General features: G+C 37.9%; 2 protein-coding genes across 5 annotated transcripts; one reads left to right on the forward strand and one right to left on the reverse strand.

Moving 5' to 3' along the window:
* Positions 1 to 41: 41 nt before the first annotated feature.
* On the reverse strand, positions 42 to 8,281 carry LOC132200331 (neuropathy target esterase sws). 3 transcript variants are annotated; one of them, XM_059625727.1, is made up of 26 exons: positions 8,184 to 8,281; positions 7,881 to 8,119; positions 7,686 to 7,764; positions 7,483 to 7,586; positions 7,213 to 7,424; positions 6,803 to 6,897; positions 6,509 to 6,750; positions 6,337 to 6,450; positions 6,192 to 6,285; positions 5,971 to 6,134; positions 5,624 to 5,821; positions 5,357 to 5,571; positions 5,165 to 5,296; positions 4,991 to 5,114; positions 4,779 to 4,935; positions 4,305 to 4,729; positions 4,025 to 4,207; positions 3,815 to 3,970; positions 3,647 to 3,766; positions 3,396 to 3,582; positions 2,497 to 2,613; positions 1,169 to 1,380; positions 1,014 to 1,103; positions 735 to 960; positions 504 to 683; positions 42 to 439 (listed from the first exon to the last, which is right to left on the reverse strand). In XM_059625727.1, the coding sequence occupies exons 2-26, from the start codon at positions 7,974 to 7,976 to the stop codon at positions 435 to 437; spliced, it is 3,927 nt and encodes a 1,308-aa protein (XP_059481710.1). In that variant the 5' UTR covers positions 7,977 to 8,119; positions 8,184 to 8,281; the 3' UTR covers positions 42 to 434. The 3 variants fall into 3 exon arrangements, with proteins under 3 accessions (XP_059481710.1, XP_059481709.1, XP_059481708.1); XM_059625726.1 differs by lacking the exons at positions 2,497 to 2,613; positions 8,184 to 8,281 and adding an exon at positions 1,897 to 2,013 and having other exon boundaries at positions 7,881 to 8,172; XM_059625725.1 differs by lacking the exon at positions 8,184 to 8,281 and having other exon boundaries at positions 7,881 to 8,172.
* A 239-nt stretch (positions 8,282 to 8,520) lies between these two features.
* Positions 8,521 to 14,461, forward strand: LOC132200337 (casein kinase I). Of its 2 annotated transcripts, XM_059625736.1 has the most exons (3): positions 8,521 to 9,395; positions 12,385 to 12,616; positions 13,641 to 14,461. In XM_059625736.1, the coding sequence occupies exons 1-3, from the start codon at positions 8,646 to 8,648 to the stop codon at positions 13,649 to 13,651; spliced, it is 993 nt and encodes a 330-aa protein (XP_059481719.1). In that variant the 5' UTR covers positions 8,521 to 8,645; the 3' UTR covers positions 13,652 to 14,461. The 2 variants fall into 2 exon arrangements, with proteins under 2 accessions (XP_059481719.1, XP_059481718.1); XM_059625735.1 differs by having other exon boundaries at positions 12,385 to 14,461.
* Positions 14,462 to 14,785: the final 324 nt, after the last annotated feature.

Here is a 14,785-nt window from a genome sequence, read left to right on the forward strand (position 1 = left end):
TTTTGATAATAATGATTAATGATAGAGGAAAACGCAAGTACTACAATCTTTGGCATTAAACGTTTTATTTCAGGAAACCTGGCTTGAACACAACCTTCGAAAAACAATCCAAATTCATGGCACAAAATTTGATTTTAAATTTTTTCTTAAAAAACAAACAACATATCAAGGCAAACTTTGAAGGGTTTTAAGTGGTTAGTGCTCAAAGGGAACAATATAATCAAAAAATGTCTTTAATAGGTATCATCAAAATAGAAGAGTAGTCTCTAGTTTGGAAAGTAGCTAAACATCCTATTAAAAATAACTTCAGCCCACGAGGAGAAAAAAACTTGGTTTACATTATAAAACTGACATCTCTTCACAGTCTTGACAGTTCCAGTTATCTGAGTTTAGATGAGATTAAATAATTATTGAGTTGTGCAAGTAGTGGTCCTTCAATCTAAATTTAAAAATAGCATCAGACCACAGAGGGCTATATTATTTTCTTCTTATATTGCACATACCCATTCTTCTATACTCGGTCTCAGACTCCTCTCCATCAAGTTCATTGTCAGAGAGGGAATAGCCTTTGCCACGTGACTGCTTCATGGAGGTTCCTACAGTTGGCTCAGACACATAACCTCCGACCTGGGCTTCTTGATCTGTGTCATCATCATCCTCGTAATAATCATCACTTGACGACTCTAGAGTAGAAATTTTTAGTTTTTGAAGGTCTAGGGTCTTGCCACGTTTACCTTCGTCCTCATATTTGGGCTCTTTGCACACCATTTGTGCCAGATCAGTAAATGTGTAATGGGGACTGGCCTCTGGCATGATTTTCTTGTTGTAATTTCGACTACTGAGGACAGCGCTCAAAGAGCAAGATGCAACCTCTTCGGCTCTGTTGCCTGTGAAGGGTAAATTGCTTCCGGTCTTCAGTAATCCAGCGAAGTAAGTCTTCCCACAAAGGTAGCCAACATCCTGCAAAAAATATTGAAAATTTAATTAAAAAATTTGTAGACAAAATTACAAACCTTGATCTCATCAAAGCTGCCGAATTGCAATGTCTTGTACCTATCTATGGGAGGTCTAATGTACTCGCAGTAATCGCTAGTTTTCACCTCCTGCCAAGAAATAAATAAACATATATATTAAAAAACAAAAATTTTTCATGTCTTGAAAATTTCACCTCAAGTTGACGGACGCAAGAAACATAAGCCAATCTTGACTGGATGTCTGGCAAATTAGGTACTTTGACAGGCGATGTGAATGGATTCCACCTTTTCCACAAAAGCCACCAGCCAGACAAGGTGTCACCATAGTTAGTTAGGTCCTTGTCGTCTTGAGAGCCAACATCAATGGCCAAAATATGCTTTGCACCTTGGCTCCTCATTACGTCGGCTTTACAGCAAAATTATTTAAAAAAGATGTAAATTAAAGTTGTCTGGATAATAAATGCTAGTTGGGCTTTTGTCTCTCTAAATTATACCCTATCACACTGAAAGCTACAAGCAAAAGTGAATAAATTCTTTTGCTTGCGCTTGAGGGTCCTTTTCAATAAATAACTTAGATTCAGAAGAAAATGTATAGAGTTCCCAAATTAAACAGCGGAGGAGAATATCCATGGGTTCTAAAATTGCTTCGCCTATAGAGTAATAAATTTGATATAAGTGCAAAGAATGCAAATTAAATAAATATATTAAAAAGATAATTCATCCATACAAGAAGCAACTGTGTAAATTTGGCTAAAAACAAAAAGTGTAATTTACAGATAAAAAAAAGGAAGAACATGTGTATATAGGGGATTAAAAATTATCAGGGCACTCTCAGAAAAGGGGTACAAGCTTTGCTATATGCAGCTAACACATAGAGATATCCAATTAATTTGACTGTGCTTATATGTCTGCAACTTCATACCTGGAACGTTGTTGACATAACAACCATCTAGTAGCAAGTGTCCATCAATTGGATCACAAACGGGCGGAAATATTCCTGCCACTGACATACTGGCACGGCAATATCTCCAAAAGAGTCCTGTGTTCACAAATTAGAACAACACCATTGCGAAAAATCTAAGTCTCTCAATATAAAACATTTTTCATGATTGAAATACAATTTTTGAAAAGCAAAATTTTGTTAACTTGTGCTAATTTTGTAAAACCTGAAGTCTATTATTGTGTCGGACAATGTCGGGTTTAAACTGAAAGGAAATGAGGAAAGAGATAGAGAGAGAGAGAGATAGAAAATTAAGTGCCAAAACTAATAAAATTTCTACCACCTGAAGAATTCCAAAGAATTCCGCAATACTACAACTAAATTTAAAACATGCACATTCAACTCAATCGCTCATCAACAGACTGCACAATTACTACCACAATCAAAAATGACATAAATGTTTGCAATATTGCTGTTGCTTTTATGGTTGCAAGCCATGTAGGATTGCAATTTTAGGACCCATATTTTGATTCAAAAATAATTTGTTCTGGTTTTTCTGAGACATCAATGGAACAGTTTTACCTGGCAGGTTGTTGACGTAGCCTCCGTCAAGCAGTAAGTGTCCATCACTGGGGTCACACAATGGTGGCATGTAGCCAGAGAGTGACATTGAGGCCCGAATATAACGCCACAAAGATCCTGTTTATCATTTCCAAATTATCAAACCCATTAACACACAAATCAAAGTCCCGAGAAAAAATCCATATGTTGGCATTATTTTATATCAAAAGTGTCAAGCTGGTACCTAAAAAATTCCTCCCACACAAATTCCCACTTTTGAAGGAGTATTTAGGTATATTTCGTAGTTTAAATTAAAAATTAAAATTATAATGTACTAAGTAGGCCTTCAAAGGTGTGGATTCTGCAATAAAAAATTAAAACCACCACACACCAGACTGTGATTAAATTTCAATATTATTAAGCAGGAAGGAAAAGAAGCTGCCATGCAAAAGACCACGGTGGTAAAATGACAATTAATAATAATTACCCCTTTTGAACCCAACATTTTTGTTGTGGACAAACGACTAATGAGTGTATGTGTGTGTACAATGACTGGTGATATGAATAAGATTAGGGTGATTGAGGATCAGTCGATTTATGGTAAAAGCATGAGATGCAAAGCATAATGCAGGAATTGATGGAGGATAATAGGCTTCAGTTAAAAAATTCATCAAAAGGTGATTGACTGAAACCTATCGCAATCAAAGATTATTTTAATATTTGTCAAGTCACTCTGTACACATTATCTTTAATTGCATCTCAGTCGATTTGAGCACAAGTAACCTTAAATAATTTTGGATAAACAGCAGATTTCAGCTTGCAACGACAAGCGCAGAAGTCCATAGCCCAAGGTATATCCAAAAATTTTGTAACTCTAGTTAAACTGTGTAAAAAAGCCTAAAAGAAAGAATAACTCATACCATGTGTGTGAATTCGAGGCGCACTCGCGGAAGTGTCAGTTGTTACGGTGAAGTAAGGAATCCAGAGGTCCTCGATGAGAGTTTCTCCAAATGTTCCCTTAATAGTTTCATTGAAGCCACCGCCAGTGAACATAGAGGTGGCTGGGTAAGTCAAATCTAGCAGTTGCTTGAACCAACTGGTCATTTTCTGGGAGGTTAAAATTTATTTTTTAGAGCCAACGAAATAAGCTTTTTGGTATTTAAACGCTAACCTTTGACCATTCCCTTGCTTTTTGAGTCATAGTGACCATGTCTCGCTCAAGACACCATAGTCCACCCATGAAGGCACCAATACTCACACCACCGACCATATCGATAGGAATTCCGGACTCCTAATCAGAAAAATTACTAAACAAAAAATATATATGCTGCAAATATACCTGAATTGCTTTGATCATTCCAACATGAGCGGCTCCCCGAGCACCTCCTCCTCCAAGGACAAGACCAACTGATGTTCCAGTGAGCCAACGAGCCAGGCGAGAAAAGTCCGAGTGGATATCTGGCGGCGTTACCATGATCCGACTGTACAACTCAGCCTGACATCAGATATTTATGAAATTTCAAAAAATAGATCATCTAAATTAACAAACAATTTGACTTTGTGATCTCTTGGAAAACATTCTCTTGGGGCAAATCAGGTGGTGATGCTGTGACACCCAAGTGCGGTTGTTGAGCCACTCAACAGTGTTCTTAGGTTTTGAGCTACCTTCTTTGTGGAGCAGAACCAATTCCTTCTGTGTCCGCATGCCAAGTCTCTCAACCTCTTTTTCCATCTGTTTTATTTATTTATTTATTTATTCTCCATTCAGATACAATGAAATGTTAACATAAAATAAATAAAGAAGTATACACAAGACAAAATGAATTTACCTTTCCAACAGCTGGGCCACGCTCAAAGAGACCTACAATCACAACGCAATCTGCTTGCCTCACGCACCTCTGACTCCACGCTGTCATAGTGTTGTCACACTGGTACAAAACAATGCGATGCTGATCCTCTTGCTGGGCCAGCCATGAAGTAAGGCGGTACTCGTTATTCGGGTCAAGAATGGACATGCCAAGTGACTTTCGAATGACCTCCGAAGTCAGACGCAAGCACTGGCCTGAGTGAGTATTGAAAGGATCCTTTGGGAAGTCAAAGACGTTGCTGATGGCAGAGAGCGCGTGAAACAATTCATAGGTGAATGACGAGAGTGGCACGTCATCTGAAATTCCGACGATTGCCACAGTTGAAAGATTTACTTGTGTCGGTCTTGTATCAATTGCTCGACCAATTGTAGGTTTCTGCCAGGAACCTAGAATAAAATTCATCAGAGTAATTCATAGTATATTTAAGAGACCTACCCAAAATTCTGTGACCAAGGAGATTTATAAGGCGCGTCACAACAATAGGATATCTGAGCTTGATGGCGTTGAAAAGACCCTCCGGCAATTTTGCAAGTTCTGTGTCTCGAACCGCCATAACTGTTGTGCTTCTTTTAGTTTTGGTCACCATTTCAACCTATGATAATGAAATTGAAAAGTTTAACATTGACTTAGAGTTGTTTTTAACTTACGATGCCAACTAAGTCTCCTTTGCCGTATTCTCCGACAAGCTCCTTCTTGCCGTTAGCGTGGGTAATAACAGAACGCAGACGACCACTTAAAACAATATATGTGCAATCTGACTCATTTCCTTGCCTGAATAATTTACAATTAGCCTTGTAGCAACTTATTTAAAGAAGTGTTACCTGTAAAGTGCACGACCACTTTCAGGAAAGACCCAGTCCAAGGCAAAATCAACCTGTCTGACAAAAGGCGAAAGCCTGCGGACAACGGTGTGAGCCACGTGGAGAACAACCTTAGGGCGTTCTCTCATGATACTGGAAGAATATGCAATGATTAAAAATACACGTTATAACGTGGTAACTGGAGTGGTCTACCTGTAGAATGTGCTCTTCGAGAGAAGAGCGATTCTAGTGAAGTGCTTTGCTTTGATTGTAAAGAAACTAGGTTCACCAGTTAACACAGCCAATCCGCCAACAACTTCACCCTGGTGAGCAGTGAACATGTGCACCTCATCATCAATTTGAGGGTTGACTGCGCTTTTTTGCGACACAGTCAAAGTTCCAGAAATCACGTAAATTAGAGCAACATCCTGTAAAGTGCATATTTAGTAATCATGAAATAGCATCTGGACTAGAACTTGCTTTGTGAGAATCTTCCTTCATCAGGTGAGTTCCGGCCGAGACGTCTCGAAGTTCAACTTTACCTCCATCAAGCACTTTGCTATCTTCGAGACCAAGCTCTCTGACAAAAGCAGCAGTGGCAATTTGGATCAATGTATCTTCATCACATAATTCAGGGACAGTGCGTCTGCGTGGCATACCTTGCTGAAGATCTGGGGGCTGAGAAACAATCATTACAAATGTGAGCAGGCAGTGTATGATTAAAATATCAAAATACAAAAAACAAATGCATAAATCTCCACTGCGGAGGCTAGAAATCAAATCATAAATGAAAATAATAAACTGTCACTAATATTTTAAATAGATACCTGTGGTGATATCGAAGGATCCAGGTCAGGCACCATGTCGGGGGTGTGGGAAGAAATTGAAGTTATGGAAGTTTTGGAGAGACGCTGCCTCAATATAGGAAGTGGCTGACTAGAGGGGTAGGCATCATTATTATTATAATAGCTTGAGGCAGCTTCTGATTCATCTGAGAAAAAATCCTTTAGCCTAAGCTCTTCATACAAACTCGGGACTTTGCCTATACCTTGATCGTCTCTCATTACTATCGAGTCTCTCTGTCTGTTCTTCACAGGAGACGTAACAAACGGACTTGTCTTTCTTTTTTGGTGGTGCATCCCCTGGAAATTGTACATTAGCAATCTATAATTTTTAAGTAGTTAGGCACTTACAGGATTGACGAGTTCAGCACTCAATCCCAAGTGCTGGTGAAGAGCGGTGAATGTAACTCTTTGCAGACGGACCATAATGACTTGAATTACTCTTATGAAAGTTTCAGGATATTCCTAAACAAATGAAACATTAATATTGAGCCTTAAAATGGAAGCCATGTCAGAAGCATACCTGAAAAACCTCCTGAAAGGCAGAAACGGGCAGACGTAGGACAGTCGAATCTTCCACAGCTCTAGCAGAAACAGTCTTGTAAGGGCTGGGGTGCCCAGTGAGAACATCAACAAAACTCAACAATGAAGTGACGCTTTCTCCCTTCTTCACATACTTCAGGGTAAGGGTCGAGCCATCGCCACCAGTGATGTATACATTTATCAGGCCATTTTGAACCACATACACATTTTCATCAGGATCACCTGTGATAAAATAATTATTCCTATTTTATTTTATCTTAATTTATTATCTTACCAATTTTGAACAGATACGACCCAGCATGTAGATTAACAACGTCTACATGCTTGCATAGAGTCAGAAACACTGGTTTTTCAAAGTGGCCAAAAACTCTGCAAGAATTAGAGAAAAAAATTAAAATATGGGAAAATTTATAAAATCAAATAAACGTCACTTAGAATTTGCGCTTTTATTATGAAAATTAGCCTTGAGTATGATTTTTATATTAAACGAAGAACTTTATTTTTATAAACACTAATGCGTTTGCATCAACATACGACTTTCATGTTTAATCAAGTGACTTCTATCAAACAACCTTGACTCAGTGACTAATAATCAGCAGTGCACTCACATGTCCAAAACAGTAAACAAAAGCAACAGCTCAAACCCATTAAATTTTATCACGTGCTAAAAAATATAAATTTTACCTAATGCTTTGTAAAATGTAGAGTGCATCCAGCGGTACTCTCTGCTCATCCTGGCCACTTGTAACAGCTTCCTCTAAGTATTCAGAGGGTGGTTCAAGGACTTTGAGTTGGGTCGGAGCCGTGTCTCGTTTGAATTGCAGCCATCGACCAGCAAATTTGATCAATTTCTTTCTTTTTCCCTGCGTATGAACTTGTCTCGAAATGCTCGTGACCTAAAAATAAGTTTCAAGAAGACCGGCTCATTATTACGCTTGCAGATTCAAAACAAACCTTTCTGAGCATTTTCCTGCCGTAAAAAAGAACTTTGTCTCTTTTCCTGAACCTTGGTCGACCGCCAACACCAAGAACTTCTTTCACTTCGGCAGGGATCAAATCTGTTGATATTAAATCCATTATTAGTCAATGATGTGCATTGTTATAAATAATTATTATATTAAAATATTTTTGTGCAAAATATTTGAGCAAACGTTTACCTTTGTTTTTCCATTTCCTAATCAGCAAAGTGACAGCAGAGATGAGGAATGTAACTAGTAGCAGTGTTAGAAAAACAGCCTGGAAATTTTAAAATTTTTTTTAATCATCAAAATTCGTGGAATAAGGATTGTCGCTAAATTATGTATCATTATAAGCGCACATTAATAATAATGTTAGTCATGTCAAATGCAAACCTTGTTTTCGAGGAAAAAATTAACATAATAGTCCCAAGACCACTTGAGTGCTTCAGGGTTGGTCGCGGCCCAGAGATGATCAAAAAAATTCCTCATGTTGGAGGAGTAGGCAAAAGATCATCTGCCTTTGTTGTGTTTGATGTTGGTTAGAACAACTTGGTGCTGTTGAAGTTACCACTGCGAGCCTCGAGCTTAGACGGCTTCATATCAACGGCGCATTAAGCATAATTCAATTGATCCTGTGGAGAGAAGACATCATTCGCTTGCGTCACAAATAAATTGGAAAATAAAAAATTAATCTACTTGCGAAATGTTTTTGAGAAATTTCAATCTGACTGACGGTCTACGGCTGCCACCGGTGGCTGATTTACAAACTAAAAGCACATTTTACGACGACAGCGCCGCAAATGAAGAACGTGCATGAACGCAACCAATGTTGCAACTGAACAACAAAAATTCTTGCTGTATAGTTCAGTAAATTTTGCTTTAAATTGTCAAAAGTTTGTAATTTTTATAATAAAAGTTTTATTTTTCAATTTAATGTCGTAAAAACTGCATTTAAAGGAGGAAAATATGAATATTTTTGCTTGGTGCTAGCTTTGTTATGTTGGCAGCGGAAAATTGTCAGCAGCTTCGTAAAGAACGGGAAAGCCAGCTGTTAAATAACGAAATGGCGACTTTGTAGAAGAGTTATTGATTTCTCGTTATTTGGCCGCTTTTTAACCCATCCAAGATTGATGCACTAGTTGGGTAAACACCGCGATCATGTCTTCAGTTACGTCCGGCAAGCAGGAGTTCATCGTAGGGGCCAAGTACCGGCTGGTGCGCAAGATTGGCAGCGGTTCTTTCGGGGACATTTACCTAGGCATCAACATCACCAATGGCGAGGAGGTCGCCGTCAAGTTGGAATCGGTGAGAGCGCGGCATCCGCAGCTTCTCTACGAAAGCAAATTGTACAAAATTCTGCACGGTGGCATCGGGATCCCTCACATCCGATGGTTCGGCCAAGAGCGCGAGTTCAACGTCCTGGTGATGGACCTGCTGGGCCCGTCCTTAGAAGACCTGTTCAACTTCTGCTCGAGACGATTCACAACAAAAACAGTCCTGATGTTGGCCGACCAAATGATTGGCCGTATTGAGTACGTCCACACCAAGAGCTTCATCCACCGGGACATCAAACCGGACAACTTCCTCATGGGCATAGGGCGCCACTGCAATAAGCTCTTTCTCATTGATTTTGGGCTGGCCAAGAAGTTCCGCGACTCACGTACCCGCCAACACATTATCTACAGAGAGGACAAGAATCTGACTGGCACTGCCCGATACGCTTCCATCAACGCCCATCTGGGCATTGAACAAAGTCGCCGAGACGACATGGAATCCTTAGGTTATGTCCTCATGTACTTCAACCGCGGCTCGCTGCCCTGGCAAGGACTCAAGGCCGCCACCAAGAAGCAGAAGTACGAGAAGATCAGTGAGAAGAAAATGTCCACGCCTGTAGAAGTTCTCTGCAAGGTGAGATTTTGAATTTTCACACAAAGATGCCTCCAAAGGGCAGGCACGCGCTCGGGTGCCCTGATTTCCGGTGCGCGCTTCCTGTCTTGCTCTTGGGCTTTCGATTCAATCCGACTAACGAGGCTTAAATAATTATATGATTTATGTAAACTTAAAAAAAAAATGAAAATTAGCTGGTGTTAAAATAAACCTCTAAGAAACGTGGTCAGCTCCATTGCGTATGATTGCGTACATACGTGACCATTCGCACTAGAAATTTTACTCATTTTGACGAAAACCCGTCGTGTAGAGTCACAAACTCAAAATTAAGCAGAATTCAAAATTTATTATCACGACTGGAATTATTTTAATTTCATTTATTTTTATTAAATTAATTTTAGCGTTCTTTAAAATACTTGTATTTATTAAGGACAATTTTAATTGTATTAGTTTATTGTTAAATAATTTATTTTCCACCTTTCCCTATTTCATTTCTTCAAATTACTGCTATTATTAATTATTTGCTATCTAAACAAAAACAATGCATTATATTATTTCATGACTTAGCGTAAACTTTCCTCAATTCACTGATGAAACCTCCCCAAAAATTTCAGATGAGACTAACCCGAATAGCATATTTCTCTTCCTTCATGGAAGTTTAACATTCAGATTTTTCATCTTAATTATAATGCCTTTTGCGGCAGATCAAATCATTTTTTAGATAAATTTCACCTCTTCAGATCATATTCTCCAAGTTTTAGAGAGATTTAGATTTTATTTCACTTCTAAATTATGTTTGTGTCAATTGCGTCCATTGACTTATTATCTGGTTTTTCCAAAAACGTGTGTCATTCAAATTTCTTCATTATTGTTGTCATTCAAGCCTCGCGATAAAACTAAGACCACGTACGTTATCAAAACAAGGCTAACTGCGTCTCAAAATTTTGAACGGTGCTTTTGCGACGGTGACATATTTCAAATTTACCTTAATTATATACACTAGCTCTGCGAATAAAAATCGCGGTATATTTATCAATTAATAATCAAAGAAAATATTTCTTTATTCCTCACGTTGATTGTCAGGAATAATATTCAATTGCACGCGGGTTCTCGGTTGTGCTTGTTGTCACCGAGGCTGCGTTTTATTACGACAGGCCCTGCAAGGTTCGTTCCCATGCCATGCAGCCACTGGCAAATCCAGGAAGCTGACTAAACGCCGCGTTCTGTTTCGCGAAAACACGTCACTGCCAACTTTTGTTTCAAATTATTTCTCTTATTAGTCATAATCACAGGCCGTTTTTGTATGCAAAATTTTCATTCTGGGAATGACGTGACCACTTATGGATGTAACCATATTTATTTTTAACTTCGTGTAAGTTCAAAAATGGGTTTAACTTCATTGAAAGTTAAATAAAATAGCACGGTTTAAATTAGTCAATCTTTAAGAAATAATGAAGCGGTTGAAACAAATTTATTACATATTTTTGTCCCACGCGTATTGTATTCCCAAAATTAACTCAATAATTATTGAACTGATTTTCATTTTAAAGATTAACACAGAAAATAACGGAGGAAAGGGTAAAATCAGATAAAATGTATTATTTATTTTTATTTTGTAAAAGAAATATGTAAACTGCGAAATCCTGGAAAATTTCAATGTTTCCTCACATTTTTTGCACCATTACAATTAGTTGCTAACTTTGTGATGTTCATATCGACAATTCATCATAAGCTATTTTTCTTGACAAAATTACTATCATACTTATTTAGATTTTAATTATTATTCATTCATAATACAAAAATTGCTGTTATTAAAAAGCAGGCCAAGCGACAGCCCAAAACCAAGAAGTCAGAAGTTTCTTATTTGGCTGGTTTTCATGAACGGGTTCTCGGTGTTTGTCGCTTTCGTTGGCGCCCGCTCGTTTTTTTCCATCCAAAGGTGCCAAGGCGGCGCTTCCTCGTCGTGCACTCGCACTTACTTGCTCATATCTTGACCTAGTTTGATTTGTTTCGGATTGATATCGGGTGTGCTTTGACAACAGATCCCAAGGTTAGTGGGTCAGATAAACGCCGAAACCAAAAGTGACAAACGCGTCGTGTAATCAATGGACGCGATTAGCCTAATGACACGTCAATCGGCTCGAATTTAGTGTCAGGGTTGCATAGCTTAATGCACTACACTTGATTTTTCTTGACGTGATTCACAAACGAGGCGTGAGGCACTTGTGGCACTCGGTGAACATTCGTTGCATGACCAAGTAGACCGGAAATTATGCATAATTTACAAGGCTCCTTCAGACAAGCTTTGTAAAAATCTTGAATTATTCAGTTTATTATAATAAAGTATTCTACGCGTACAAGGCTAGGAGTTTAATTAGCTTTTGAAATTGTGAAAAAGTATTTAAATTCTCATTTTTTTAAAGGGCGCTTTCATCAATTCAAATACCTATTAAATATTTCCCTCCATAAATAAGTTTTATTCTATTTTAATAAAATTACCATATTTTAGACCTCAAAAGTGTTAATAATTATTCATTTGAAGAAGTTGACATTTGAGGAGATGATCATGGAAATCTTTCTTTAATTATTAAATTTTGGTTTTGATATATATATTTTTTTAATTAAAATATTGTTCTTTTTGTTCCTTCTCTAAAAGAAAATTTTCCATTTTATAATAAAATTTTTTTTAATACCTGTATTAAATTTGAAAATAACCTGCAAATTTTAGCGCTATCATATAATATATAATATTTATCATGAAGTTTTAAACGACTACATTAATCATTTACGCTAAATATTATGATCATCTACTTTCCATTCATCCCCCACGTTTCATTATAACGGGTCTTGGACTCTTGGGAATTTGCCGTAGCCGCTCACAGAGCATGGTTGCGCAGATAACAATAGACCTCGATAAAAGCCCGAGGAAAGCAAACGTGCACTGAAATGTGCAGCTTCGTTTATTTTGGCACTGTTGACTGTTGGCTAATTGTGGTTTTGCGATTTGCAGGGCTTCCCAGCTGAGTTTGCGATGTACCTCAACTACAGCCGCGGCCTGCGCTTTGAAGAAGCCCCTGACTACATGTATCTGAGGCAGCTGTTCCGGATCTTGTTCCGCACGCTCAGCTTCCAGTATGACTACACCTTTGACTGGACGATGCTTAAGCAAAAAGCAGTGATGACATCGTCGGGCAACGGCATCAGTGGGCCAAGCGCAGGGGCCTCTGGCGTCCCCCCAACAGGTGAGCCCTCCAAACAAGCACCTGCCAAAGAGCGATAAAACCTTTCGAGTTCCGTTTGAAGAAAAAAAGATCACACACCTACACACGCCCAGATCAATTGCCAGGAGAAAGATGATGATTTGAGGCGAAACAAAATTTGATTATTAGTTAATAAACATAAGAAAGAATAAGAAAGAAAGGAATTCACTCTCACTTCGACCAACACACTCTTTCTGTCTCTGTCTTGCTCTGAAAATTCTCCCCCTGCCTTTCTCTATCTCTTCTCTGCACCTTGGGGCTGGTTTGTTTCCGACTAGGCAGAAGTCAAATCGTCTAGCGCGACTTAATCCACATCGTTATTAATTTTCCAACGCCCACCTCTATTTCTCTATCTTGCTGTAACAGGGCTCGGCTCGCACGGTTTTGCAATCGTCTCTCGGAGGACTCCCTTTGGCTTTTCTTTAGAGACTTTTTGTTAATCAATAATTGAGGGAACAGATCATGGTTCGATTGAGGAGGCTTTTTTCCTAACAAACAATGATGAAAACCGTGTTCCATTCTAACCATGGAAAATCCATTTTCAACATGACCATAATATAATTAAGCTCTGGTAAATTTGTAAAATATCACTCAATCAATAAATTACAATTAAAATAAACTTTCTGCTAATTGTCTCGCATCAGCTATAGTTATTTTTTCATCCTGACTAGATAAATGGATAATTAACTAATTTGGTGCGTTCACTCTCTCCTTCATCACCCAAATCACGCATTATTATTTTTTATCTATGACGTTTCCAACCGCAAATCACCTCAGATCGATTCTCTGTGTAACCTCAATCAAACCAGGCCACCCGAGCAGACGTTGCAAATCAGTACCGGCGTGCGGCAAGCCCTGCAATGTATCTAGTGTAGAGTAGCCCCGATTGACGAAAATAATCATGCAGTGACGGAGCATCACTGAAATCCACTGATTTATGTTGTCATTGCTGTTGTTGTTGCTGGAACCGAACACGACTAAGTTGTCTGTTTATATTGGCTTTTAGGTGGCCGGTAAATGGAAAATGAGAACGTCTGTCTGTAAGCATGGAGAGGAGCCACAAGTAAAGTTATGTTGCTTTTTCATTATGATTTACCTGCATTTTTGGTTCGAATAATTGTAACAGAAAGTACCAGTGGACCACATGATAGTTGTTCAGTTCTCGTTGAATGTTTGCAAAAAACACATCTCTCTGTGCGATTTACTAAGACGGATCGACGTGCAATTCAAGTTTCCTTCTTCATTACTAATTATTAAGCATATATGTTCGTGGAGCAAAATACCGAAAGCAAAACAAATGAGAGGGCAGAAGAAAGCATTTCACACTTCCCACTCACAAATACACAGACGTACGCAAGCAACATGAAAAAAGTGAAAAGTGGACTTAAAGAGAGAATTCATGAATCTTGAATCATTCTTCATTGTTAATTATGTGCGTTGAAATGGCACATCTCAATTTTTGGAGCGGTTGTAAGCTTCTGAAAATGACCCTTGAACAATATACAAAAAGATTTGTGCGGCTTTTAAATGAGAAAAATCGAGATGAGGTTTTCTTCAAGTTGATCATGATTTCATTATGAATGTTCAGAGACAAATACTAAAGGAAGATGGAGAAATATCTTAAAAGAACTTTATAATAATGAATGAAAAATAATTATTATTATTACAATATAAGTTAAGGGAGTATTCTAACGATATGTCCCATTAGACTAATGTAACATGAAATTTAATTTAGATTACATGGTAATTCATAATTATTAATAATGATTATTGCCGTTTTATATGTTTGAAAATGAAAATAAATTGAATCCAATGAATTACTTGAAATTGTCGTTGTGTTTGTTTTGTGAATTCATCCTTTTTTTATTTATGCTAAAGGAAATGAAACAAATTACAGTTATTTTTAGAACATGGAAGCTTTATTTTTAATTAATTTATCATTGTTATACAAAATATTTCTGGCAGTGACTGATCGTTAGAGAGGCACAGTACATATTATCGTAACTCATCATTGCACTAAGCAAAGTATCATGGAAAGCAAGATTGATCAAAACTGCGTTATATTTTACAGAAGAACACATTTTATGGCACTCATTTTGTTTCACGGTACGGCTCTAAATTCGCTGTACAATTTACAATTTTTCTAAAACA

This window comes from Neocloeon triangulifer, unplaced genomic scaffold, assembly GCF_031216515.1.
Source record: "Neocloeon triangulifer isolate White Clay Creek 2 clone unplaced genomic scaffold, ASM3121651v1 ptg000014l, whole genome shotgun sequence".
Taxonomy (NCBI): Eukaryota; Metazoa; Arthropoda; class Insecta; order Ephemeroptera; family Baetidae; genus Neocloeon; species Neocloeon triangulifer.